Genomic DNA, 27,257 nt, shown 5'->3' with positions numbered 1-27,257 from the left:
TCGCCGTACATGGAGCTGGTGACAAACTTGTGATGTCACCAAAACAGCATCGACAGTCCACGGAAAATCAACACTGCCTCTCGTTCTTCCTTGGAAAAGACTGCAACAGACAGCAGGGACTAGACAAACCAGAACCGCCGCTCTCTGCTACAAGGTAAGCCTTATTTAAAACAACAGCGTCTCTACTTTATTTTATAGAGTTAGTGTAATTTTTGGGGATGGACTGATCTAGGCTATATATATATATATATATATATTACTCACTTTGTCAATGTAGCGAATTAGCTCTAAAAAAAAATTTCCATTGTGTATGTTAAATTTTAGTGTCCTGCCCAAAGCGCCTGTCTACAACTCATATGTTATGTATTCTTTTTGAAAATAATATTCGCTTGTAATTACCGTTTATCTTCAGCAGGACTTAATAAGGATGAAAATAAGTTAGTATCACAATGAAAACTGAAAAACGTCGATGGATTTTACTAAAGGGGGGAAAAAATAGTTACCTAAAGTTAAAAATAAATAAAATTCACGTAGTTGATCAACAATTAAACAGTAAGAAATTCTCACCATAAAGTTTATTAAATAGCGCAAAGTTTCACCAAATGCCCTGCCACTGATTGCATACACATTTCGTCATTATAACATATACAAGCTGGCTGGTTGCTGACTAATGATGACTGGACCTAAAGTGGTTTTGTAAGACAGAACACGGTTCGACTTCCAGGGAACTTTGGACATCAAGAAGCAATAGAGCAGCGTGGCGCTTTCGCAACCGTGGCTGCCTCCACGCCTACCTCATAACCCACGGACATTAATCTAATCTCATCTAATTAATCTGAAAGGTTTTATCAGTGGTTCTACAAATATGATATCTGTTTGAACTGAGAGAAAAATTATATGAACTATTTACACGGTAAATAATGTACCATTGTAAGCTAGGATAAATTGTATGTGCAAACAGGTTTATTTGCATGTATTCGTGTATGTGTGGTTGGTAATAGGGTATTGCATTTACATAGAGAAAATATGCAAGTACTACTTTTTATTATGTGTGGTTTTCTCTTGGTGAAATGTCTGAAATAAATGTATCATCCGCATTAAAAACTACTCTACAGATAAGTGGAGTGCAGCATATTTTGAGAAACCCAAGAAGAAACTGAAATGGGTGACAGTGAACCAGGAACAATTGTGGGTGGCATCACAATAAATTTGAAAAGTTAATTTACTTTAGAAATTGAATTCCCATCATATATGTATTCAATACACTCAGTGATACATCCCACAAGGTTGTTTTCTGGCTTATTTTTATGATTGTGGCTTGCAGCTACCAAAAACTGAAGCTCATTTCATTGAAAATTAAAATCTTAAATTTAATTGAAAAAGATATTTTTAAGACAGTAATGTCGTGTTACGGCTGTCCTAATTCTTGCACCTCCATGAGGAAAGCTGCTGACACGAATGTCATCCAACAATCAATAAGTGTACGCCACGAAAGATCAAAGATTAGCTGGCTGTTCATGGAGCATATTAGTGGAAAGTTGAGTGAAAGGAAAAGTACCATACTTGGACAAAGGAGAAACAGCCCAGTTGATCTCTGGACAACTGGGCTGTTGTCCAGAGGTCCAAAGTTCTCGTTTCATATCATATGAAGGTAAACTTTGGCTTTTATTTGGAAAATCAAGGAGTGTCTGGAGGATGAGTGGAGAGGCACAGAATCCAAGCTGCTTGGGACATTATCAAAGCAGCTAGAATACCGTACTTTTGAGTGGGGTGTACGAACTGACTCATGGTTGGTACGAAACATCTTGTGATGACGTCTGTTTTATACTTCAAAGAGTTTGGCACCAAGTACCGTATTTTTCGGTGGCTATAAGCCACTACTTTTCCCCCACGCTTTGAACCATGCAGCTTTTAGCCCGGTGTGGCTTTTCTGTGGATTTTTCTTCAACCGCCAGGGGGCTCCTTAGCAGGAAGTGAATCATTGGAAGTCAAAATTGGAAATCAAAGAAGAAAGTGCTAATTTTCATTTACAACAAGCACATGCTAGCAGCAGGCACGACAGAGAAATGTTTTCAAACTCATATGATGCAGCTTTTAAGTTGAGGAGTATCGATCTGGCAGTACAGGAGGGAAATAGAGCCGCTCGGCGTGAACGAAACCGTGGTTCGGCTTTGGAGACGGAGACTCTCCTACGCTCTGCTGGTCCTTATGGAAAATCGAGAGCGGTGGAGATTCCAGCGGTTTATAGCCCGGTGCGGCTTATATATGTATGTTTCCAGTTTCTTTTTTTAAAAAACAATTCTAGGTGCGGCTTATAATATGGTGCGCTCTATAGTTCGGAAAATACGGTAATCAAAATGGCAAATGTCCAAATGTGGTACTTGTCAGAAAAGGTTGGAGAACCATTGGCTTATGTTGCAAATTTACCTCCTGCAGGCCAAGATGTCTCTTTCCGGCTGGGTGTGTATAGTTACTGGTGCCTCCAGGGGCATCGGCAGGGGAATAGCGCTCCAGCTGTCTGAGGCCGGAGCTACTGTTTACATCACAGGACGGCAAGAGAAGACCCTCAAACAAACTGCTGCTGAGGTGAACTTTAAAAATGTCTTTTTCTGAATTGAAATCAGATTACTTTGCAAGCCAAGCTTTTGCACAATGCTTGTCGGTATGTTGTATTTTTCTGACGCCCTTAATTATAATGTAGGTGACTGAGAGAGGTGGGAAGGGTGTTCCAGTGATCTGTGATTCCACAAAACCGGAAGACATCCAGGCACTTTTTGAACGGATCAAACAAGAGCAGGATGGCAGACTGGACATCTTGGTGAACAATGCCTACGCTGGCGTTCCGGTTTGTATCAATAAAACACTCATGAAACAGTTCTTAGTATTAGTAAGCCAAGAGAGGTTGTATATAATTTCACGTGATGGCTTTGTCGAGATAACGAGTTCCTTTTCCGATGTTTTTGTTTGAGATCTCCAGATGATGGGTGTGTGTTAAACCTGATTCTATCCTCCAAATGCATGCCACAACAGCGGGAGTATATAAGTGTCATATCTTGTGTGTGTTATTCTGAATAATTCTGTGAATAAGTGATAGGTAAACCTTTCACCGGTGGAATGCATTTGAAGGATGGACTCGAGCTTAACACGCACACCAATCATGTCATGATCACGAGAAAACCATCAAAAAAATTAACTTGTGATCTTGAGAAAATCATTGGAATAACTCGTTACCTCGATAAAACTGTTGGAAAATTAACGTGTGACCATCTGGAAAAAGTATATGCAGGAAATGTCCCCTCAAAGCTTCCATATTAAATACAGATTTAAAAATAGTAAAAGTTATTTTGGTGGGCCTTTTTTAGGAAAAACAAGAAGTAAAAATGAATGAAAGGAAGTAAAGATTCGAATATTGTGTGTTGACTTTAAATTGTCATTCCAGGATATTTTTGACAATATGGGTAAGAAGTTCTGGGAAACCGATCCATCTGTTTGGGATAATATCAACAACACAGGCCTGAGGTACTGTTAGCTTTCAAACACACTAAATCATATTGTCCCACAGTCTCGTCTTGCCTATTTTCTTCTGATCTGCTATAACTTCAGTAGTTATTGTTATTTTTGTTGGGTTTTTTTTAGGGGGCACTACTTTTTCTCAGTTTATGGATCTCGCTTGATGGTGAACCAAGGTCATGGGTTTATAGTGACCATTTCTTCTATCGGCGGACTGCATTACCTCTTCAATGTAGCGTATGGGGTTGGTAAAGCTGCTGTAAGTTCTTCCACTTGATTCAATTTGGTATCCAGTTTCAAAATGCAGTTTGTCTTATATCTCATTACTGTCAAAAAACTGATTTTGTTTTGTGTTTTTCCAGTGTGACAGGCTGGCAGCTGACATGGCGGTTGAGCTGAAAAGCAGAGGAGTGACCTCCATCAGTCTGTGGCCGGGACCGGTACAAACAGAGCTTGTAAATCAGTTTGTAATGCAGAAAGATGCACCTCAGGGTTTGAATCCCAAGGTAGGCTACCATCAGAGAGCAAGTCTGTTTGCATAAATGGTCAATTTCAAATTCTCTCTTAACCTTTGACTTTGATTTTACTCAGTATAAAGATGTGTTCGCCAATGGGGAAACTACAGAACTAAGTGGGAAGTGCATCGTCAGCCTGGCTAATGGTAAGTCATCATTAAAGATCTCAAAAATGTATAAACGTAACTGTTTATTAATCAGTAAATGTGATTGAGAACTTTGCTTGATAGAGAGTGCAAATATCACCATGTCAGGGCGTGTGATGCTGATCGTCTCCTATCAAAAAGATTGAATGAGGCAATTAAATCAGATTTAACAAAGTACTAATTTAGTATTTACATTTATGTTACCAGATTACTCCCCTTGTTTCATATTCCCCCAGATTTGGTTATTTCGCATTGAATTGTACAGGACATAAGTTACATTGAAGGTGGAAGAAAATGATTGATCATAATCAAATTTTTAAGTCTCAAAATCTGTGTGTACACTCTTAAGAGCCACTGTAAATTAACATCTTACACAGATGCATTTTTTAAAGCTACTTTTGTTTTTGTCTGATAGATAAAAATCTGATGTCCCTGACTGGGAAGGTGCTCATGACGTGTGACCTGGCCAGGCGATATGGCATTAAAGATATTGATGGTAATGTAGTTTATCTTACTATTAACAGTCATATAATCATACAACAATAACCACCTGCCTAGTGGTCATGTTACTTATTTCATCCCCAGCAGGGTGTACTGTTAGTCAACAGAGTAATCTGCAATAGTTCAAAGGAAAATATGTCGTCTTTTTTTTTTTTTTTCAGGGCGGGATGTAACAGATTTTACGTCCCTAAAATTCCTCCTGACCCAGGTCCCGTACCTGTCCTGGCTTTCAGCAGTCGTCCCCTCATTTCTTCGCCTGCCTCGCTTTGTGGTCACGCTGGCTACCAGACGCTTATGAAGGGTTCCCTCATCACTCCCCACAATGCCATACTGCACAGTTTCAATATCTGTGCTAAACGACTCCATGAATGACAAAAATTTTCCTTTTTTTTTTTGGAAAGAAGTAGTCTTGATTCAATCAGATCACAAATAAGGATAGCATTTAATGTTGCAGATGTGCTGAAGTTGTACCAACGAAGGTCCGCATGAAGTAAGCTTAACAGTAGCACTAATGCCAGCCAAAGGTGAACCCTCCCAATGTGATTGTAACAACACTAATTGCGCAGTTTAAAGAAGTCATTTTGAACTAACCACTGAATGTATTTCATTACGATTGTATGGAAGAAAAAGAAAATAGGAACTGGGGTTCCTCTGGGTTGCCAGCTCCTTCTACCTGAAGATGTTTGAAAGATAAAAATGTCAAGTTTAACCCAATCAGCTGAAAAGAAGTGTGATTTTACATTGAATATAGAGTTTTAGTGTAATGTTTAGCCTGTACTCGTACTTAATTTCTGCTTTTAATGTTCTTTTTTTTTTTCTTGGATGTGCAGGCAGTCATTGTTTGTGCTTGAGGTGCTGTTTTGTTTGGCAGGATCTTCATTCATGTAATGAGCCTTATTTTTCCCTGAGGGGACATTGAGGTGGATGTTCGGCTGTAGATAAGCCAGAAGGAACAGCATCGCCCCTTATTGGTGAAGGAGTGTCATCTCATGTCCTTTATGTCTTACAGGGTTAAAAATAGGACTACAATAAGAAACCAGTTGACATTCTGAAATTTCAGCTTGTTTTCTACCTGCCTAATCAGCTAATGTATTTCTCCAACTAAAATACAATTCAACAAAGGATTTTTTTAATCTCTTGCTGTTTATTTGTCCTACTCATTTCTGAAACAATATATAGAGATCATAATGTGTAGGCCAGATTTTTTTTTTACTATTACGTAAAGCAGCCAGTTGAAGATATAACCAGTGATGGCATAGTTACTTTGAAAAAGGATTGCTGATCACTCCTTGAAAAAGTAACTTAGATTACTAATTACTTGATTTGGAAAGTAACGCAAGTTACATTTAAAGTAACTTTTTTAGTTACTTTCAGCAGCTGCTAACAACAACGCTCTGCCACCTGTGAAAATTACATTAAGCTTTGCCAAAACTTAATTGCAAGTTATTTTATAAAGGTAACATCCACAATGTGTTTCTACTTTTAAGGTTGAACTGAAGGGGAGACTGTTTAATGGCTACAACAGTACAAAAAAAAACCCTAGTAATTTGTGCGTGTTTGTGTGTGTTCCACTAAACTCTAAGTAGGATTTTAGAGTTCGTGGTTGTTTTCACGTTTATTGCGATGTTCTTATTAGTCTCGATGTTTGCAGTTTGTTGTTGCGCAACGCGAAGCTCGACGTCATTCACAGCAAATATATTAACCTGACATTAACAAAAACACAGCAGGATGGATCATCCGGGAAACGATGGACAGGGAGAGTCTGACTAAAACTAATTGGCGGTCAGACAAATTCTGGGGTTTATGTTTGCTTATTTCCAAGCCCAAAAACCGCAACCAGCGACTCATTACATTTGCTAGCGACTTTAAAAAAAAACGAGCCCAAAGCCGTTTATAATAATCGGACTTGGCGACCGAAACTCAAAATAGTTACCGTTTTTCCAGCAACAAAATGCCCATCTCCCTCCATTGTTTACAATTCTGTCGCTGCTGATACTGTCGCATAGAAACGGCGATCGCTCCCCAAGACGCACAAAGGAAATAAAGTTAAATTACAAAAGAAAATAGTAACGCAAAGTGGTTTCGATAAGTAACTGTAGTCTGACTACTGGATTTGAAATAGCAACGCGTTAGATTACTCGTTACTGAAAATAGTGGTCCGTTACTAAGTAACGTGTTACTGACATCACTGGATATAACATGCAGGATGGGAGACTGAATTAATTACTGTTTGGTAATCAAACATTCAAGTGACGTTTGATTGCTATTGTCTGTTAAAACATTTCTCCCTGTAGACAGATATTTCTTAATATATCTGTGTAGGTGTTTAATCTGTTTTTCTTTGTAGTAAAAGAAACTGTTACAATGTGTTATATGAATTGTAAAAAAAGAAGAAGTATAGGTCTGTTGTGGGAATTTAGTGAAATCATGATTTAACAATTTGGGGAGAGTATAACTTCACATAGGATCAGGTTTGTTTTTTCCCCTTTAATAGATAAAATAATCTAAAGTAAACTGACTGCAGTGTTCACGAATGTTTTCTCAGTCTTATATTTTTTTTAATCTCAATCATGTAACAAAAATGTTGATATGTATTACATTTATATGTATTTATACATTCATATGTGTTTGTCCTATGGCAAATACTTGTGTCTGTGACTGTTCAAGACTGATTCAACCACCAGAGGACTTCCCCAATACAGTACAAAACTGGCTCAAAAAGAACCGTTCAGTTTAAAAGATGATTCTCAGCGTCATCCCGTCTCTCTGATGCCACCATAGGTTGCAGCGGGGTAGTTGGTATTGGATCTCCGGAGCGGATTCATTATACTGGCCCGTTCTCCCTCCAATCCACGGCCTGCTCACCCAGACTGGCACACCCACCCAGCCGTCAGCGAGGGGAGAGTCATGTGGGCCTTCCGGGCTTCCTGGTCCTCAGCTCCGCCTCGCGTTGGTTTGGCCGGACAGGGGGAAACACTTCACAGTTAAAGAACAAAAGCAGCAACGGACCGACCGAGGGGGAGGAACAAACGGCGACTCACATTCAGCCTTTTAATCTCCCGAGTTGGATATTTGTGTCCCTGACCGAGAATTAACCAGCGATTGAACTCCTACGGCTGGGGACAAACTTGGTTGCGTCGTATCTTTGAATCCTGACTGTAATCCGTCGAGGTGCTTGGTAAAAAATAAGACAAGGGTCAGCCAAATAGATGGACGGTATTGTTTCCTCGCCTCGGTGCCTCCAACTTCGATCATATATACCCTAGTAGTGTGGAGTAGGCTCAGTTTTTCTGGTTTACGTGTCACCAGAACGGACCCTGGGGATTAAGGGGTATTTCGGCAATTTCGGTAAGTTTATTTTTATGTTTCACTGAAGCGTGTCTGACGACGAAGTGCGCCTGTGCAGTGTGAAGCGTTTTAGTTAGTACGCCACAAAGAGGGGGGGGCCAGACTGGACCGCTATTGTTGCTGGCATAGTGGTCAACTTCCACAGCTTTTTATCGAACCCAATTAAACAAAGCGTGAATAAACTATCTTCGCGTGTTGCGGGAAAGTGTCGAAACTGAGGAGAGAGCCCATGTTCTCGCCCTCTGGGATTTAACTGTGTCACCAATGACTAACACGATGGTTTGTGACCTAATGTTTGTCCCACTCAAAAACATTTCAGCCCAGTTCCCAGCTACTTAAGGTCAGCCATGGCGTTACCTAACTAAATACGCAATACTCTTATTTGTTCCGAATAAATAACCCCTGGAATAAAATTAAAAGTTAAGAGAAGTAGTTCAGATCAACTTTTAGCCACCAGATTTATGTGTTTGCCGAATCAAAAGTGGTGCGAGGACTTAAAATGCTATTTAAACCTTTATTTACATAGCTCTTCTTAACAGTCACCCTAGTATGGCATAACACCTGTTGCTGGATTAGAAAATATACATGCATAGTTATTTTTTTTTATTTACATTTTTGGATCGCACTAGTTTCAGCATAGACATGAGTCTGACGAATCCTCCTCCTACTGCAGGTTTCTGTTGCCATATCTTTTCCTGTGAAGAGGCCTCTCTCATCTCTCAGGACTGAGAAACTTGGAAGTGAAATAAAAGCCTGACCAGCTAGGGTGAGCAAGCAGACAGTGATGGATTCCTTGTAGATTTTCATTCCCTGTGCTCCCACCCCTTTAGCACCAATCCCCCCTCAGCTCACGCAAAACAAAAGTCATTCACCACGCTTTGGGGGGAGGGGAGAGTGCGCCTTGACACAGTATACGACTAGTTTCGTAGAGAGTTTGGAATAAGCAGGGGAACAGGCAGAGGGGTGTATTTGTCCACTAATTAACTTTGAGAATGAAATCAGAACAGAAAGTTTATTTTCTTGAACAGATTGTCCTTCTCTGCATTGTGATCTTATCTTTGAAGTGACAGTTTGTAAGAAGAGGTGAACAAAAAAAAAATTTTTTTTATCATTGTTTGTTTTCCCTTCTAGATGGCGGAACATATTTTGATAGCCGACATGGCGTCGTATACCGAACGTAACGGCAGAGACAGACGACTTGTGGACCTAGATGAGCCTTTTGAAGTGGATATGACGGAGCCAGAGCGTGAAGAAAAGGCAGAGACCAAACGCTCTTCCAAGAAATTGCGGCACTCCCCCAGCTCAGCAGAAAGCAGTGCCAGTGGCGTGGCTAGTTTCACCACCAACCATAACTCTGTAGTGTGCCTGCCTCTGGTCTCAGAGGGGCTCAAACTGGTATGGACCCAGTCCGATCAGACCCGAGAACTGGACTCAATCCCAGAACTTGTCAATGCCTTTAACTTGTTTCCATACCCATCGTCCAAAGAGGTTAGCACACTGGCTCGGGTCTGTGTGTTGCCACTGGACAAAGTTAAGGTGTGGTTCATGGTGCAGAGGATTAAATATGGCATCAGCTGGTCTTCTGAAGAGATAGAGGAGACAAGGAGGAAGTTGGCTGTGCCTGAGCTTTGTGAGGACTCCGCTGAAACAAACGGAGCCAATTTAAAAACCAAGAGCAAAAACTTAGATGAGGAAAAGGACAGCGATGAGGAGGAGAGTGATCTCATTGGTTTTGTACCTGAAACAAAGTTGGCAAAGTGTGAGTCTCCAGATTCACATAAATCTACTCCTCCATGTTTTAGGTCCAGTCTCCCACCTCCTCAGGATTCATATTTCTACCGCTCACCAGCAGACACTCCAGCGACCACAACAGCTGATGCCTCCCCTGACCTCTCAGAGTCCTCTTCGCAACAGTACCGGCACGGGCGCTACAAAAAGTCAAAAGCTCAACTCGCTGCCCTGCGCAAAAGCTTCCTAAGAGAGAACTGGCCTGCAGAGCCTGAGCTCAAGCGTTTGCAGGAAGAAACGGGTCTGAGCCGCAATGACATTCGCAAATGGTTCAGCGACAGTCGTTATCAGCTAAGAGTGGGTCGTGGAAGCCTGGCAGCAGCCCAGACCTTTTCTCACCAGGCTTCTGTTGGGAGTAAACATGAACCACAATCTCAAACTCAGCCTCTTTCACTTACTAACCAAAAATCTCGTCAAGTAAACGGGGTGAAAAGCCATGAGGGAAGCCGGAATAACGGGATCAGAAATTCACATTTCTTTCAGACTTTTCTGTCAAACAGTCTAGAAGCATTTGGGGAAAAGCTCCAAGAGCCACAAGCAAATGACGTTATAGAAGAACTTTCGGGAGATACTTTCAAAGAGGAGCAAGAAACTGAAGAAGAGCCGCTACAGTTGACCAAGACCTGCAAGATTGAGCCAGAAGTTGTAGAGTTAAAGTCTTCTCCTTGCTCTTCCCCCTCTCGCACTCCACCGCCTACCGCCTCCCCCACCAAAACATATTCACACAGAATCCGTGCATCAAAGAAGTCGGTGCATTCAACTAAAGCCAGTCCTTCACAGACAACCACTTGCTTGTCAGGCGCCTCCACGTCCTCATCCCCTGCACTCACTCCTGCAGGACGTCCTCGAAAGACCAAGGAGCAGTTGGATGTGTTAAAGCAGCACTTTTTGAAGTGCCAGTGGCCCACAAGTGAGGAATACACTGAACTCGTCAAACTCACAGGTTTACCCAGGGCGGATGTTATTCAGTGGTTTGGCGACACTCGCTACGCCGTCAAAAATGGCCAGTTGCGCTGGGTGAAGGGCGTCCGCGAGCAGTTCTTGGCAGAACTTGCTGCCCAGCAAAGCGGCAGCGGCCTGTCGAACGGCACCGGAACGTCAACTCGTGGCGGGGGAGGGCGCAAACGAAAACTAAGCAGAGCAAGTACAGATTCTCCCGATATCCAGCCACTGGTATCTTATTACCTTACGACAGGCACACTAAATGAAAAAGACCTTGACCTACTATGCAAGAAATCAAGAATGAGCTACCAGCAAGTGCGAGACTGGTTTGCGGCTCAAGAAGTTGGGGAAACTGATGAAGAAATTGTTGTGGCTTAGGACCTTTTTCTTAAAAAAAAAAAAAAAAAACTCATCTGCCCACCCCCTCACACACACCCACACACCTTTAACACAACAGATGTGATTATTGCTGTGGTTCATGTTGCTTTAATTAAGGCAGGTTTGTAAAATCCAGTCTTCCCTAAACAAGCCCAAAGTGTGGTTTGTGTATTTTTTTTATATAGATATGCTGCATTTCCTGTTTATTCTAATATATTTAGATCTGAATTATATTTCTACTGGCTCAGTTGCTGTAAATAGAACAGTAACCTCTACACTGGGTTGCTATATTTTTGACCTCCTTTTCGTTTAGATATCACTACAGTTGTTTTTTTTTCTAATGTATTCTATTTGTAGCAGTATAACATAATCAGGTAACTAGCTGTAGAGCCAGAAAAAAAACGGCTACACTGACAAACTATTGACTGATCATTCCTTTCTAGCCATTATATTGTATTCATGAAAAGCACACTGGACTTGCTCCTTATAATATAACATCTTGCACTTTGGTTTTCCAACCTGCTGCCCCGATGCTAATAATATACTAGTATTTCACAATCTATACTCCTGATTAGTGTCATTATTTTTACTCCTTGCTGTAGAACTTGTTTTAAAACAACAGCACGGTACATCTCATATGTGTAATGCATTTCCGAAACATTTCCTAAATTGCTCCTCACTCTGTGGAGGTGTTTTACTTACCATTTGAATGCCTTGTCATTTGCATTCTGCAGCATGTTTCGAACAGTAAAGGTTGAACCGGGTTGCAGGAATTACATCCGTTGCATAGATGGCAGACTTGCTACATTACTAGACGATGAGTTAGTTAGCATTTCATAGGCATAGGGTGTAATTTTATAGTTTAAAATGTGGGCAGAAGGTGGGTTTTGAAGTAGAAGCGAAAATGAACCAAAATCCAAAGACTGGTAACATTTCACACAGAGTGACAGAACAATATAATCGGGGTCATACGTTCACAATATTTAAGTACTTCTTGTTGACTTTAGAAATTGATGTCGGCTTTAAATGGAGTTCAGCTCTTTGCAAACTTCGTCCAAAGGTCAAACGGCCAGAAACTCGACAAAGTGGCGTGTATGACTAAAGTTTTTCCTCCTGTTGCTCATGAAAAGGTAACGCAACTGTCATGCTGTTGATGTAAATCTGTACATGTAAAGTCTTCAAGTTTATTTTATTGTATTTTTTTTTTCCTGTTTTAAAAAGAGAAAATCTCATTTGCACAATTGTGTCACTGGAAAATAGCTAAGTGTTTTTGCCATTATAATCAAGTGTACAAAGATTTGTTTGTGTGTGTTATGAATACAGACACCTGTGACGACTTCTTGCTGTGTAAATTTTGTTCTGAAATTGTCCTATAAAAACGACTTTTACTAATAATTAGTTACAACGTGCATTTCAAGGAAAGTAGACTGTTAAAAATCAAGCCAAAGTTTACATAGAGGTTTTAATCCAGGTGAACAATACGGCAAGGTGTTTCAACATTGGGGAATACCCCTTCCTTTGCAAAGACTTAAGGTTGTAAAATGCTAATGTTGTTCAGGCTCACGTAAATAAATCAACTAGTGGGTGTCATGCACATCAAAGGCATTCCCAGCAAGAGCGGTGAGTTATTCACTGTCTGGGTGAGTGAAGTGAGATTCCATTCATAAATGGGAACTGGAAACCAGGAGTCTGGGTTCTGGGAAGGACACAAATGAACTGACTCATTTCTACGGCGGAGAAATTCTTACCCATCATCACTTGTGACATGAGGCTGCAAGGCCAAAAGATCCCTGGAAGTCGTTACCTTGTAGGAGTGCCAAAAGATGGTGACGTTCCTTAACGGGAAAAGATGGACAAATTGTATAACTCCGTTTCAAATCGACGTTTGTATGATCGACGTTGAATTGAGTCGCCGACAAATTAGATTTTCAGTCACACTCACTGAATTCGTGAAGAGAGCTGTGGCTGGAGATGGAAGCAATGGATCCAGGAGTCTGATTAAGAGGAAGTAGAATCGAACCCTTTTTATATTTTATGCAACAAAGATGAAAAATGTTCAAGTGTTTGTGAACTTGGGAATAAATCCACACTTACAGTGAGAGAAATGCCTCTATCCCTGGTCCACCTCTGAGACTCTCCGGAGCCGACATGACTGAGGCAAGATGCATTTTAAAGTGTTTTACAACTGCATGTCAGGAAATCCGAACATCATTGAAAAGTTATTTAATTTCGTTGCATTAAATAAAAACAGGAAAATCATAACATACGTGACACACAGTGACAAATTCCAATTGGGTTTTTTTTTGCAAATGATTACGACTTGCAGCTAATGAAAACTCCAAAAATCAAATTTCCAGACAATTTGAATATTGCGGAGGCTTGTAAAAATAGATTTCCTAAAAGAAAGTGGACAGACTGATGATTGCTAAACCACGTGATGGTGAAGGCCACAACATAATATCCCTATGTAAAATAGCCTCCATTGGCCCTTTACATAGTATTGACTTTCAGCAAACTATAATCATCAAAATTAACTAGTAACTATTGAAATTAAATTCAAAAATACTTTAATAACCCCAAAGGGAATGGATTGAATTACTAAAATAAATGGCAGTCTAATTTATTGCGAAGAGTTTGTATAAAACTGAGGGAAAAGGTACATCTCAAAATTTTTTTTAGTAATATGTAAAATAGTTCAATAATTTTTTTGTCATTTCAGAAAGTAAAACTGTTGTATGTCTTTATCACACATAGAATGAAATATTTCAAATCGTCATTTTCATGCCTCTCTTACGTATGACGAAAACTCAAAAAATTCCGTTTCTTAGAAAATTATATTACATTGTGAAATGTCAGGCTTGTGAAAAGTATGTTTGCAATTAATACTTAGTTGGGTCTCCTTTTCAATTAAAACTTTCTGCTGTCTTTCCATCAGTGCAATGTTGTGTATTTTTATGTCAGTGGATATCTTTTTGTAAGTCTTCATCTTGATCGATTCCCAAATTTCTTTTGTATTGAATAAGAAATATAAAACACAGACTCTTTTTCTCCTTGGCCTACGTAAGATGCTTGCAGCCCTTTTGTAGGATTCATAAATGCATAGCGGCTCTTGATGTTCTGACTCCAGCTGTAGTCCACTTCCTCCCCAAATTCTTGAATGGATTTTTCCTGATAAATCCTCCCACGGCGTCGGTTCTCCATGTTGGTGGTGCCCCTTTTCCTACCACACTTTCTCCTTCCACTCAACCTTCTAAGAATATGTTGGAATGCAGTTCTCTTGTCACACAGATTGAGAGAATTGAAAAGCTCAGGAAACCTTTGCAGATGTTTTGCGTTAATTAGTTGATTCGGGTGTAACACCATGAGTTTCTGATATTAGATTTTTCACAATACTTCAAATTTTCGGAGACACTGAATTTCAGGTTTTCATAATATTTGAGCCATAATCATCAAAATTACAAGAATTAAAGGCTTCACTATATTTTTGTACATTTACGTTTTTATTATTTTGGTTATTTTGGTTACCTAGCAACAACCTGTTGAGTAACTTGTATAGCAGCGGTTTAAGGTTTTCCCACCGTGTCTCATAATTGCATAAAAATAAAAAACAGCAGGGAGGGAAAAGAGAAAAAAAAAGTACAACTCAAGAGGGAATTGTGGATAAAACAGGAGTGGTCATGTCACCAGTTTGGTAGTGTTCTGGATATTTAAAACAAGAAAGCTAATCAATATTTATCCATAATCACTGATATAAAACTCTTACATCACGATACAATTTTCATTCATATTGTCCCGCCCTAATTCTGCGTAATAAAATCTATAGAAAACACGATTTCCACTTTCTGATATCAGAGATGAAACATATTGGCATTTTTCATCATATTCTAATTTTTATAGATGCATCTGTACAATAAGCAATTATGAGATTTAAAAAAGAAAACCTACCTCGCTGTTCTTGATCGAGGAGTAACTGTTAAAAACAGACATCACGCCATTTTAATCGTTAAAGCTCCGAAACTGACACCAACCCTAAACAGGTTCTGAGCTTCAGTCACTGGGTTTACCTGGTGAGGTAACGCCAACTGGGAGCGAAACCCTCTGAGCGCTGCGGTTCGGAAAGCGTCACAGAGTGATTTGACTTCTAACAACTCACAGTTTGCGATCATGAACGCAAAGAGATGCTTACCCAGTAGTTTGGAACTGTCCGGGAGAAACCTGCGGCACAAAAGAAGAAAAAAGTGAAGCGTGTTTAAAAATTCAACATGGGGAAAGGACAAATTTTTTTTTAACACTTGCCCTCCTTTGAGAGAGTGGCTTTTTCAGTTCGGCAGTTTCTCTTTGCAGCTCCAACAGCTGCTTCTTCATCTCTCCGTTCTCTCTTCTCAGCTCCGACAGCTGCTTCTTCAGCTCACCGTTCTCTCTTCTCAGCTCTGACAGTTGTCTTGTGATAAGAGCAGCAGCAGGAAATAAGAGTCACAGTCTCAACTTTTACTTTATTTGATTTGATTTTGCACAGTCGCTATGTAGCAACGTGAGAATCACCTGTAACCCTGCTCAGAAACCTCTTCCAGACGCCTCTCCAGTTCACTGGATTTGTTCTTAAAGTGAACCGTGACTCTCTCCTTCTGCTTCTGCTGGAAAATGGCAATCTGTGGAGTGTGAAAACTCCCTCAGTGACCGATGAAAGCGTCTCCATGACGTCAGACAGGATGCACAAATAGGACAGACCTGCGCTATGTTTTCCATCCTCGCCTGGATGAGCTTTCCAGGGTCCATGAAAAACACCTTTTCCTGTGGCTTCATCTGAAATGAAAAAAAAAGAAAAATCTTCCATTGTGAGTTGAGTTGATGCCCAATCATAACCTGCAATGAACCTATGTCAAACTCACCAACCTGATCGGTGATGGGCAGATAACTGCAGGCCACCCCACATGTACTGCACTGCTCTGATGGATTTAACAAACACAGCAGACATCAAAAACAATGAAGTCAATCCGTTGAAAGCTGTGTTGGACGAAAGCGACCTCAATTAGCAAAATCCTCACTTGATTTAACGCAAGCTTCGCAGGAGATGTGGCCACAGCTCGACACAGCGAACTTCGACCCGCTTTTCTTGAAGCACTGGTTGCAGTGGAACCAGTCCATCTTTGGACTTCTACCGTCTCCTAAATCAAGAACAGATACTGTCGCCAGGCGAAACTTGTTCGCATTTTGTGACTTTGAAACCACAAACTTCGATGTAATTCTATTGGGTTTAGTGGAACAGATTAACACGACATAGTGCATAACAATAAGTAAAGAGAAGGTTGTAGATGACTTTCTCTGCTTTATTTAAAAGTGTTGTGTTTTGTTGAACTACATTTTTCTGCAACCAGAATTGCAAAACTGTCTTAGAAGGTCTCTACGAGCTTCACACATCTACAGACACAACCCTTCTTCCACCATTCTTAGTTCAAGCTCAGTCAGCCTGGATGGAGGGTGTATTATTAAGCACTACTTTGCATGGGTATTTCACATAAGATCCAGAGAAAATATATTAAAGATTTTGGTTGTAGTGGCAAAATGTGTAAAGCTTCAAGGGGTAATAATAGTGTGCCGTCCAAGAGTCCCACATTAAACTCTTTATCAGTTAAATCTACTGTGTCTATGTGTTGTCAAGAGATTCAACATTTTATCCCAAAAAAAGACCTAAAAATGTTGATTAAATAATGAAAATCCTGTTCCAATAAGCAGGTAGCAACAAAAATTGGAATATAGGCTTCTGTAACATTTTCAATCGTGGACAATTGGGGGTAGGATTTAATAAGCTTAGGCTTCTTCCTACCAGATATGAAAGTTTTGGGGTATTTTATGTTTGATTATCAAAGGGTTTTTTGTTCTTGTTTTCTTATTAATTTTTTTATTCCACCCATTTTACTGGTTTGAAATAAAGGTTATCAGGTTGTCGCCATGCTGAAATATTTCCTAAATAAGTGAACCAGCTTCAAGCAACTGTTATACACACATTTTATTTTTCTAGGCCACAAAATCTAACCAAACAAGTCTCTGAAGCAAAACATCCCAACTAATTAAAATCGATTTAAAAAAACATTTTAAAATCTGTAAAATCCTAAGGGTTTAATAATACCTTCTAAGATGACTTTTCTTTTTATAAAAAAATGAATCACCCCCAAACTCCAGAAATGAGTCTTGAGAGTCCCAAATTATTTTTTAATCAAACACCATAGTACTTTATATGTTTACAAAGAAAACTTGAGACATTTTTAAATTTGTAGATTTTTTCTGATCACAATCAGTATGTAGCTGTTTAAAAAGGATGACAACATTACAATGACATAACAGGAGCTACTGACTCCTATGCACAAGTCATTTGTGTGACAAACGGAAATATATTTTTCTTGTGAATGTATTTGCAGAAATGATTCTCTTTATAAATGACAAACTTTTTGAAAGAGCAGATTGCTTGGGAAAAACTAACTTAACAAAGCCTAGAACTTATGATCTGTGTGTTTACATGAAAAGTCTTATTGCAATTTACCGGGATTACAAAACGGAGCTTCTGTGGGGTGGAAACCAAATCTGGCTGCAGCCCAGCGGTCCACGGCCTCCTACATCCGGCCCTGGCTATCCTACATTAAACTTTTTGAAAAACAAGCAGCAGTTAAGGCTGAGTCATTTATACAAACTGTTACTGGATCAAAATCAAGTTCAGATCAGTTATGTTTCCAACGTTGCCATAAGGTTCCTGATCCTGAGGACGTACAGCTAGCAAGCTAGCTAGCTTAAATATCTGGCAGCTTATTAGCGGTGGAAGCTGAATTGTGAGCTCCTAAACAGCAGCTCGTTAAAATAAAGTCCGTCCATCTTACCTTTTGTCCAGGAAAAACCTGCGTCCGTATATTAAGCTTCCCGAAATTCAATTTTAAGAATCCAGTCCAGTGACGTAGAGGGAGCGAGCGCAAATCGGGGAACTTCCGGTGCCGTCAGCTGCTACGGTTCAGTAAAGGCGGTTTCTCTTTTTTGTGGCAGATTGAATAAGTTAATTTAGAACAAATGAGTTTCATCTTTTGCGTCATCCGACTGATTCTGTGGCAAATGCCGTGGCTTTTGTGGCGTATAAAAATCTGCCGCCGGAAGTGCCACAATTTGAGTTTGGACCTGCTGGAGACCTAAGGCACCAAATTCCTAATTTACAGGATTCGAGGATAAATTAAGATTTGTCCTTAACCTGTTCATATTAATGTACATTTTTCCATCCAAAGATTTTTAATGGACAAGCATGAAATCTGGTGTGTATACAGCTCCTGTTTACATGTGCATCCTTTGCCAATAAGCTGGAACATGGGCTAAATGTCCAAGATATGGTGTGCATTCAGCTTAAAGTGAAAATGCTCAATTTATTGCATCAATGTATAGTTACCACACATCTTAGAATATTGGATTCTTATGTGTAAATCCTTTTCCAACATATTGGGCTTAAAGTTTTCTCAGGCTTTCCATGAGCTCTCAGGTCAAGGTTTGTCTAGTTATGCTTATGGAAAACATGAGCGTAAACCTTCTGCATAAAAGCCATTTGACCCCTCCCCCATCCTAAAAAAAAAAACCACACAAACAAGATACTTATAGTCAACTTGGCTATTGTATCCTTCCTAGTTTTGGTGTCAGGCTTTAATCCAAACTTTAAGTTAATATAAAGAGACTTTTCCTCATTTAAGTATTTATAGATTCCACATTCTTCAAGGACTCTCCAGAAGTTCCAGCCAGAGCATCACATGTTAAGCCCAGTCAGGAATGGTAAGTGGGCCAATCACTGCCTTCTGGAACAAACCATTGCCTAAAGAATAGAATTGAATTAGTACATACACACAAAAAAAAAAAATGTTTTGTTTTTAAACCAAGATTCATACCTGCTCCTGGGCTTCTTGCTCTTCTGGTCTTGCAGGAAGAGTCACAGCAGTCACATATGCTACTATACACAGGGTTATCCAGCAACTCCCAACTGAAAACAAAAGGCACACCATTCAGCTCGAGCGTCAGGATAACTCAATAGCAAGGTGACGCCTTTATCTTTACCCGTGATCCTTCACATAATGACAGGCCTTCTTGGTGCTGCCAAGACCATTGGGATCCCAAGCAAACATGGTGCAGTGGATGTATACCTAAGAGACACCCATCAGACTCCATTCACAACCAACAAGCCAGCCACATAAAGAAACAAGTTACCTCTTGTCCAAGCCCAAACCTAAATGCCTGAAGCGATAGCCGGAGTTCTGAGGCCTTCTGTCTTTGTTCGAATTTTGAGCGGCTGATTTTACTGTCTACAAGACACCTGCAAGTTAGAAGAGTCATTAGGAGTCACAAACAAGGGGAAATATAAAAATCCGTTCATACACAAGGTTAATTGAAGTACCCCTTATTGGTGATTATGGTGTAAGTTTCAACAGCAATCTCGAGGTCTGATGTGGTTGCGGCAACACATTCTTCAAGCAGAAGCAGCAAGGGTTGATGGGCTACTGCCTCCACACTAGCCATGATGGGGATCATGGAACCCAGGGGAAAGGTAGACGTTTCAGCAGGGCCCGAAAAGTCAACTGAAAAGTTCCACCAAAACAGCTTTCAGTTTGACTTGTGGATGGTCACCATCAGTCATTAGAGTGTTAGAACCTACCATTCATGAGTTCAATATAGAATACCAAGTCTTCGACTCCATATGTAGAGGACACCGGATCATAGAGTATTGGGTACCAGTCTTTGGGCCTGAAGACAAGTTAGTTCAGTCTTCAAGTACAGTTAAGAGTTTCAAATCTAGTCACCCAACACTTACCTTTGATATGAACAGACCACTGGAAGAGTAAAAGGAAGGACATAAGAGTCACGAGATGACATGTAGAACAGGTCATTTGTGTAGTTCAGTTCATTGCCCGAGACCTGTTAAAGAAGAAAGTCAAGATGCAGTTTGAAGTAGTTTGACATGCTTCGTTTGGCCAGGGATATCTTGCTCACCAGCCTCCTGAAGTTGCAGTTGTCAAGTTCCACATTGAAGACCACCTCCTGTGGTGTAAAGGTGGTGGGGAAGCAGCTACCAAGACGAAACAGCGACACATCAGCCTGGGATCTGCTGTCTGACCAAACTAAGGTCACGTAGTCCGGCCCACAGTCTAGTTTCAAATCTGGAGAGGATAAAGGACTAGTCTGCAAAAAGGCTAAAAAGATTGTTTGTGGAAAAAGAAATACCTATATGTTGGCACCATTACCTGCAGCAGCCAACCCAACAGCCACCAACCAGAGAAGGAGCTCATGATACCAAAAGAAAGCCATCATGACTGAATAGTGAGTTGTCCCAGTTGTGCTTTTATTCTCACTGACTGTTGCAGTTCAATCAAGGAAATTACTTTCACCTGGTGGCTGTTAGCAGCAGTCAGGCATAGACCATTGGTGTAATTGCAGCAAGGCTCTAATTCAAATCTCCCAAAAGATCCAAATAATCAAATGTTTCATTTTATGACAAAGAGAAGGAAGGAGAATAAAAGCATGCATATGGCTTACGTGGTGTTGAAAATTCATTTATGATATTATCACCTTCACAGAAGTACATTGTTGTTACTGTTGTCATTCTACAGAGGTTTATGACGACTTTGGATTTTACTTTACCATAGGTTAAGGCAGGGGTGTCAAACTCCAGTCCTCGAGGGCCGCAGTCCTGCAACTTTTAGATGTGCCTCTGCTGAACCACACCTGAATAGAATAATTAGGTCATTAAGGTTCTGGAGAACTGATCTACACAAGGAGGAGGTAGTTAAGTCATTTCATTCCAGTGTCTTGTACCTGTGGCACATCTAAAAACTGCAGGAAAGCGGCCCTCGAGGACTGGAGTTTGACACCTGTGGGTTAAGGGTTCCAAAACCATCAAGGGCAAATAATGTACTCTAACTTCTAAAATGTCTAAATTTTCTAGTTTCTATGATAATCAACCAACTTCCTATTCCATTTACCTTTTTCTTGTTCCATTTAGCTTTTTTAAATTTATGTTATGAGACAATGTAAACATCTGTGTTAATTTATGAAACACATATGCATTAAAAGCATGACTAGGAAATGTGTGGTCTAGAAATCCAAGTATCAGTTTGACTACTTGGGATTCTACTAGTTAACTACTGTCTCCTCACAGTAAGAAGATCCTTAGTATGAATCTGGGCCAGAGCTTCTCCACATACAGTTTGTATGTTCTTCCCATGTACGCATAGGTTCTCCTTGAGTCCTTGGGCTTCCTTCGAAGTCCAAAAATACGGCCGGGTTAATTGATCTAAGTAGCCGTTAGGCATCTGTGTGTGAATTCCCTGTGATAAATTGACTAAATATCCATTCTGTATTCAATACATTAATCCCTAAAGATAGACACTGAAATCATCTTTGTCAAATAACTTTAAGGTAAACGATAAAACTTCAAAATGGCAACCCACATCTAATATTTTTCTTAGGGAAAACAAAAAAGTTAAATATTTATGCCAGATTACTCAAAGTAGCACTTAAAACAGATTTCTATTTAAATAGTTTAGAAAACACTGTCCATTCCAGGGACTAGAGGGTCAAAAGCAGTTTTACTGGTTGTTTTTAAGTTGCTTTTTCTTTAATGCGTTGCTCTAAAGACTGGTCACAGGCTTTTTTTCCCCCCCTGTATTGCATAAACACCTTTAGTCAATACAGAAGTAATTTTAAGCTCTTAGAACTGTAACAGGTTACATAAAAGACTGATTCTGAAATCAAATTTGTTACTCATTTCAGAAAGTGAAATTTATTGCAGGACTATTTCTTGTAACATGACTTGCAGAAAAAAAATTACATAAGAAAAAAGGACATTTTAAACAATGTCAGTTCACAGCATAGCATGGAGGTGACAAACCTGTGGGTTTTGCTGAAGTATAATGAAGTCCAGATTATTTTGATAGTGGCCTTCTAGTCATGTTTAGTTTTGATGTCTCATCTTTAATACGCCAAGTATAGAGTTCAAGTTGCTGGCCAAATAATTTCTTTTGAGCTTTTGGTACTGCAAGTATGGAAAGTCCTGCTGAAAATGAAAGTCCCATAACATTTCCTTATAAACACCAAGGACATGGGAGCCTTGGAGAAAAAAATAAAATAAAATTCAGTGTCACTTGCGAACCTTGATTTCCAAATGAAAGCCAAGCTTTTATCTATGCTGTGGCACTTTAGGCTCACTCCAGCCTTGTAGGACATTGCCATTTCAAGTTAGGGTTTGACCATAAACTAATGTTGGCCAATACAAATTGTCAAGGAAAAAATAAAAATAAGTTCTGGATTTCAATCCATGAATAAGTGTTTCACTGATGGAGAAATACTTAGTTTTCATATAGCAGTTGAAAGATTTACCTTTAAGATAATCTAGTGAAGTTTATTGCACATGTTCACTCATAAACCAAGATCAAAAATAAAAATAAAAAAAGAGAGTCTAAATTAGAGCAGGGTTTATTTCACAACAGCATCAAGTCAGGCAATTTCAGGTTCTTAAAAAAAAAACTGGTGTCCAGAATCTTGTAAATTAGTGCCACAGGCTGCACCTTGGAGTTCAGCTTCAACTTAAATTTCCTGCAAACAGACGATTACATTTGTAATGAGACATGCATTGGTGCAAAGCTTCCCCCCATCCTCTGACCTGTGAGCCAGCTGCATCAGTCTCAGGCAGAGAGGCATTCGTCATAGAGCCTGGCTGGTCGACTATGATGATGGGTCCCAACACAGAATTGAAGTGCATGCTGTGAGGCTCTAACAGGGAGAAAAAAGAAAAGAAAAATCAGGAGGCAAGCTATACAGCAAGGCTATTGGGCAGGGACATAAAAACACTTACCCCAGCTTGTTGCCCTTTTGGTGCGAGGACTACAAGAGTTATCACAGCAGTTGCACAGAGAGCTCCGAGCAGGGTCATCAAGCAGCTCCCAGCTGATGAGCAGAACAGTTTTAAGCACCTTGTCCTTAGAAACCAAGAGAGATTTGGCAACATACAAGTTCAGTACATATAGTTACCTCCCATCTTTCACATGGCAAGCCTTCCTGCGTTTATCATAATCCCCATCCCACACGATTAGATTGCAGTGAATGTACACCTGGGGATCGCAACAGTTAGTCCACAAATTGGGGGAGAAAAAAAAAAAAAAAAAAGGCAATTTAACTCTGGACTCACCTCTTCTCCCATCCCAAACTTGAATGACTGGAGATAGAGAATTATGGCAGATGAATGGTACCGAGGAAGGAACAGTGAACTTCCCCTTTTACTTTCTAGCAGACACCTAGTGGTCCCAATTCAAGTCAGCCAGTCCGGTGACAAAAAGACAAAATATTGGAAGTTTGACGCCTACCCATGATTGCCAACAATGGGATAAAGTTGGTTGCCAGGTTCCAGCTGTGGGGTTGAGGCCGCGACACACTCATCCATGAGGAGCACCAGCGGCTGATGGGACTTCTGCTCCACAGCTGCCCAGATCGGTATGAATGAGCCGAGGGGAATCACATTCGTCTTTGAGACTCCTGTTAATTGCTCTTTAAGGGGTGGAGGTGAAGAATACAAGTTATTCATCCCAGAATGTAGCTAAAATTTTACCTGGCAGGAGAACTTACCATTCAGGAGAGCCACATGAAAGACTAGCTTACTGCGTCCCTCAGAAACACCTGAGCCAGGATTTAGGAAGTGGGGGATTCTTCCTTCAGGTCTGAAACAAGAGAAGATCCAGCATCATACCCTTACTCTTTTAATCATACTGTAACAAAATGAATTCCTACCGTTTCTGGACACATTGGACGGGATATTTAAAGACGACAGGCTTCGGTTTTGCTTGTGGCCTGAAGCTCAGCTCGTTTTGATAAATTATGCGTTTTCCCTTCAGCTGCAGACAAAAAAATAAAAAATAAATGTTAGTGGCGAACATTGTACGCCGATTAATCGACTGAAAACATCATGGAGACACCTTACCCGCTTGGTAAACTTGCAGTCATAGAATTTGTAGTTAAAATGTGCTTCTCCCTCTCCGGTGGGCAGAACTTTCCACGATGACGGCATGCAGCTTCCAAGGAAGAACCGAGCTGCGTATGGGACGAACTGGGGGGCTACCCTCCATGTCACTCGCACAGAGTCTTTAGCACAGACCACTTTGATATCTGCGGACAAAGGTCCAGAATTATTTCATGACCACAAAAAAAGAAAAAAGCAGCTGCAAAACATCCATACAGATGTATGAGACAAATACCTGGGTCAGCAACAGCTGTTGCTAAGACAGCCAAGACCACAAAACCTAGATAGAAATGAGTTACCATGACTAATGGGTCTCAGACACAACCAGACTGAGGCATTTTATCCACCTTTCGGTTAATTAGATGAATGGAGAACATCTGTGTGAAGGCGGGACAGCGATTTATCAGAGTGTTGTGTTCACTGTCCCCAGGAAGAATGGAAGTTGAAATAAATACATATTTAAATTAATTAAAAAAAAAAAATAAAAAAATCACTTTTCATTTTTAGTAGAAACAAAGGTCTGCTGTTGTGTTGTTTAGAGTGTGCTTTTTTTTTTTTTTTTTTTTTAGAGATGATGAACAAAAATAAATGTACACAACTTTAAATTTATTAATATAGTAAACCTATTCACAAGCAAACATGTTATTTTCAAATGAAGTGAAATTAAATCATGGATTGCTTTACAAAAGTAGATATATGCCTCTCTCCTCTCTCTCTCTGTATGTATGAATGATGAATATATATATATATATATATATATATATATATATATATATATATATATATATATATATATATATATATATATATACAGAAATGTTGATATTTCTGTCTATATATAGACACTTCTGTCTATATATATAGACAGATATATATATATATACACATATATTCATCATTTATACATGCAGAGAGAGAGAAAGAGATAAAATAGTAATTAGAAAAATATGTAATGGACACTATAAAAACAAGAATTTGTTTCTCTTAGAGATTTTTCTTATGAGATTATGTTGTTTTAACAACATAATCTCGCAAATTTCCGAGTAATTTCGTGTATAGTCTACTAAAATTGTGATACTAATTTGCTAAACTGTTCAGACTCTCAGATGGTTCGATTTTTATCGATAACAAATAACAAGAGATGCTTATCTAACACATGGTCGCTAACAAATAAATTAGTGTTGTTTTTATTTTTGCAAAAGTTTATAAAAAAAAAAGATAAGGTACGTCAAGATTAAATTTTTATTATTACTAACATTATTGATCTGTAGTTTTAACGGCGGAACCTTTCTGCTGGTGTTATGTGGCAAGCCGACATAGTTAGGGTGTTGGTCCGCTACACAGGAAGTAAAGTCTGGTTAGCTTGACGAGCTGGTTGTAAAGCGTTAATTTGCCAGTTGTTTTGTTCTGTTAGTCGTCCATTTTCTTTTCAGTAAAATAATAGTGTTTATTCAACATGCTGATCAAAGTTAAGGTGAGAAACGTTTCGTTGAGGTTTAACTTTATTGCTGTTCGCTAACTGGTCCGCCGGTTCATTATTTCTTCTCTGATATAATCAACCATTATTCAGTGATTCTGCTCAGAAGACAGTTACATTATCTGATAGTAAGGTTAATAGATAGTTTGGGCTGCTTAACTTACTGCTCTCGGAAGTTGTTTCAAAAAATAAAATCATGAGTCAAAGCAGAAGGAAAACAACTTTTGACTCGGGAGTTCCTGTACGAGCCGTACTATGTATTTTTGGGTGTCCATCTCAAAACCCTAGATTTATTCTGGTTGCTGACTGACAAGACGTGTCCTAAACAACTCCCACGTTTTTATTGTTTCTGTAGTTTCATAGATAAAAAAAAAAAAGGGATCAATTCCAGTTAATTTCGAGCCTTACAAACCGCCACAGGACTTTTCAAGAAGGGTATGAATGTTACCTTTATATAGCAGTCAGTGGGTTTCTGAAGATTAAAAAGCATCTAAGTCTTCAAGTTTTAGGTTTATTGGTAATCCTGTGATACTAACATATCACCACCTTCCTAAAAAATAACGAGCTACGTATTTTATTGTATTTTTTGCCAAAAGTGACTTTTGGAAAAACCAAAAGTATAAAATCACCACCACTTTCTTTCCAAAAGATGTTTTTGGCAAAACAAAAAAAATTGAAAAAATTTAGGCCATTATTTTTCGAAAGGTGACGGTATGTACATGTATAATACAGTCAAAACATTTAAGTGTATGTTTGAAAAAAACAACATACTGATAAGTTCTACCTATTAAAAAATAAAATAATTCTGTTGAGGCTTTAAAATCACAGTAGTGTTATAGTTATAAATGTGTTCATGGTTGGGAACAGCTGTCGAATCTCACCCATGCTGTTAACGTTCCCACTTTTAGACCCTGACTGGAAAGGAAATCGAGATTGACATCGAGCCCACAGACAAGGTGACACATTGACACAAACTACTGTTTTACAAAACAACCTCATTATTCAACTGATTTCTATCAGCGCTGAGTGTTCTCGTTTTGTCCTACGTCAAGGTGGAGCGAATCAAGGAAAGGGTTGAGGAAAAGGAAGGGATCCCTCCACAGCAGCAGAGGCTCATCTACAGCGGGAAACAGATGTGAGCCAGCTCACTTTGTAGTCCTTTTTGTGATCCCTCCATAAGGGTTCTCCTTTAAAGCCACAACCCTTCCCGTCCCCTCTTCCTCCCGTCTTCAGGAACGATGAGAAGACGGCTGCAGACTACAAGATCCAGGGCGGCTCGGTGCTCCATCTTGTGCTGGCGTTAAGAGGAGGATCAGAACCCCACAGAAGCTGCACACGCCTCTCTCCCTCGTCATGAGTTGCTGCTGACCTGAGACCTGCCGAGTGCCAACACCGCGGCGTTCAAATCGGTGTTAGAGCTAAATTAGGCTAATGCTACCAAGAAACGGCAATTAAAAACAACTAACTAAACCTTCACAAAAAAGTAGAAATATGAACGCTCTAATACATATGTGGATTTTTTTTTGTGTGTTAACCTACATTGTTTTCTTTGACTTTGAACAGTTAAAGCACCACAGTTTGAAGATTATGTGATCTTTGCTTGTGAATAAAGGTGAAAGTTGACTTCTAGT

General features: G+C 39.7%; 5 protein-coding genes and 1 long non-coding RNA gene across 7 annotated transcripts; 3 read left to right on the top strand and 3 right to left on the bottom strand.

Moving 5' to 3' along the window:
* On the top strand, positions 1-5,809 carry dhrs1 (dehydrogenase/reductase (SDR family) member 1). Its single transcript, XM_032565540.1, has 9 exons — positions 1-154; positions 2,437-2,586; positions 2,702-2,845; positions 3,440-3,519; positions 3,637-3,769; positions 3,873-4,016; positions 4,102-4,171; positions 4,587-4,667; positions 4,834-5,809. Exons 2-9 carry the CDS (start codon positions 2,443-2,445, stop codon positions 4,968-4,970), a joined length of 933 nt encoding a protein of 310 aa, XP_032421431.1. The 5' UTR covers positions 1-154; positions 2,437-2,442; the 3' UTR covers positions 4,971-5,809.
* Positions 5,810-6,085: 276 nt separating this feature from the next.
* On the top strand, positions 6,086-14,057 carry homeza (homeobox and leucine zipper encoding a). Of its 2 annotated transcripts, XM_032565537.1 has the most exons (3): positions 6,086-8,020; positions 8,694-8,786; positions 9,152-14,057. In XM_032565537.1, exon 3 carries the CDS (start codon positions 9,152-9,154, stop codon positions 11,126-11,128), a length of 1,977 nt encoding a protein of 658 aa, XP_032421428.1. In that variant the 5' UTR covers positions 6,086-8,020; positions 8,694-8,786; the 3' UTR covers positions 11,129-14,057. The 2 variants fall into 2 exon arrangements, with proteins under 2 accessions (XP_032421428.1, XP_032421427.1); XM_032565536.1 differs by lacking the exon at positions 8,694-8,786.
* LOC116721672 (uncharacterized) lies at positions 13,229-17,445 on the bottom strand. Its single transcript, XR_004339653.1, has 7 exons — positions 16,022-17,445; positions 15,857-15,931; positions 15,671-15,777; positions 15,315-15,569; positions 15,193-15,233; positions 15,074-15,098; positions 13,229-13,280 (listed from the first exon to the last, which is right to left on the bottom strand). It is a non-coding gene; the product is annotated as an uncharacterized LOC116721672 (long non-coding RNA).
* A 928-nt stretch (positions 17,446-18,373) lies between these two features.
* On the bottom strand, positions 18,374-20,474 carry zp3f.1 (zona pellucida glycoprotein 3f, tandem duplicate 1). The gene is made up of 9 exons (XM_032565539.1): positions 20,383-20,474; positions 20,132-20,298; positions 19,953-20,056; positions 19,797-19,885; positions 19,539-19,719; positions 19,352-19,457; positions 19,202-19,287; positions 19,036-19,127; positions 18,374-18,962 (listed from the first exon to the last, which is right to left on the bottom strand). Exons 1-9 carry the CDS (start codon positions 20,447-20,449, stop codon positions 18,904-18,906), a joined length of 951 nt encoding a protein of 316 aa, XP_032421430.1. The 5' UTR covers positions 20,450-20,474; the 3' UTR covers positions 18,374-18,903.
* Positions 20,475-21,900: 1,426 nt separating this feature from the next.
* Positions 21,901-24,488, bottom strand: LOC116721669 (zona pellucida sperm-binding protein 3-like). The gene is made up of 10 exons (XM_032565538.1): positions 24,385-24,488; positions 24,111-24,295; positions 23,921-24,024; positions 23,759-23,850; positions 23,500-23,680; positions 23,325-23,430; positions 23,168-23,247; positions 22,992-23,083; positions 22,800-22,909; positions 21,901-22,732 (listed from the first exon to the last, which is right to left on the bottom strand). The coding sequence occupies exons 1-10, from the start codon at positions 24,449-24,451 to the stop codon at positions 22,724-22,726; spliced, it is 1,026 nt and encodes a 341-aa protein (XP_032421429.1). The 5' UTR covers positions 24,452-24,488; the 3' UTR covers positions 21,901-22,723.
* Positions 24,489-25,457: 969 nt separating this feature from the next.
* nedd8l (NEDD8 ubiquitin like modifier, like) lies at positions 25,458-27,249 on the top strand. Its single transcript, XM_032565785.1, has 4 exons — positions 25,458-25,623; positions 26,535-26,582; positions 26,679-26,761; positions 26,860-27,249. The coding sequence occupies exons 1-4, from the start codon at positions 25,606-25,608 to the stop codon at positions 26,981-26,983; spliced, it is 273 nt and encodes a 90-aa protein (XP_032421676.1). The 5' UTR covers positions 25,458-25,605; the 3' UTR covers positions 26,984-27,249.
* The last annotated feature ends 8 nt before the right edge of the window (positions 27,250-27,257 follow it).

This window comes from Xiphophorus hellerii, chromosome 6, assembly GCF_003331165.1.
Source record: "Xiphophorus hellerii strain 12219 chromosome 6, Xiphophorus_hellerii-4.1, whole genome shotgun sequence".
Lineage (NCBI taxonomy): Eukaryota > Metazoa > Chordata > Actinopteri > Cyprinodontiformes > Poeciliidae > Xiphophorus > Xiphophorus hellerii.
The sequence above is the reverse complement of the archived record's forward strand: the minus strand, read 5'-3'. Positions and strand labels throughout refer to the sequence as shown.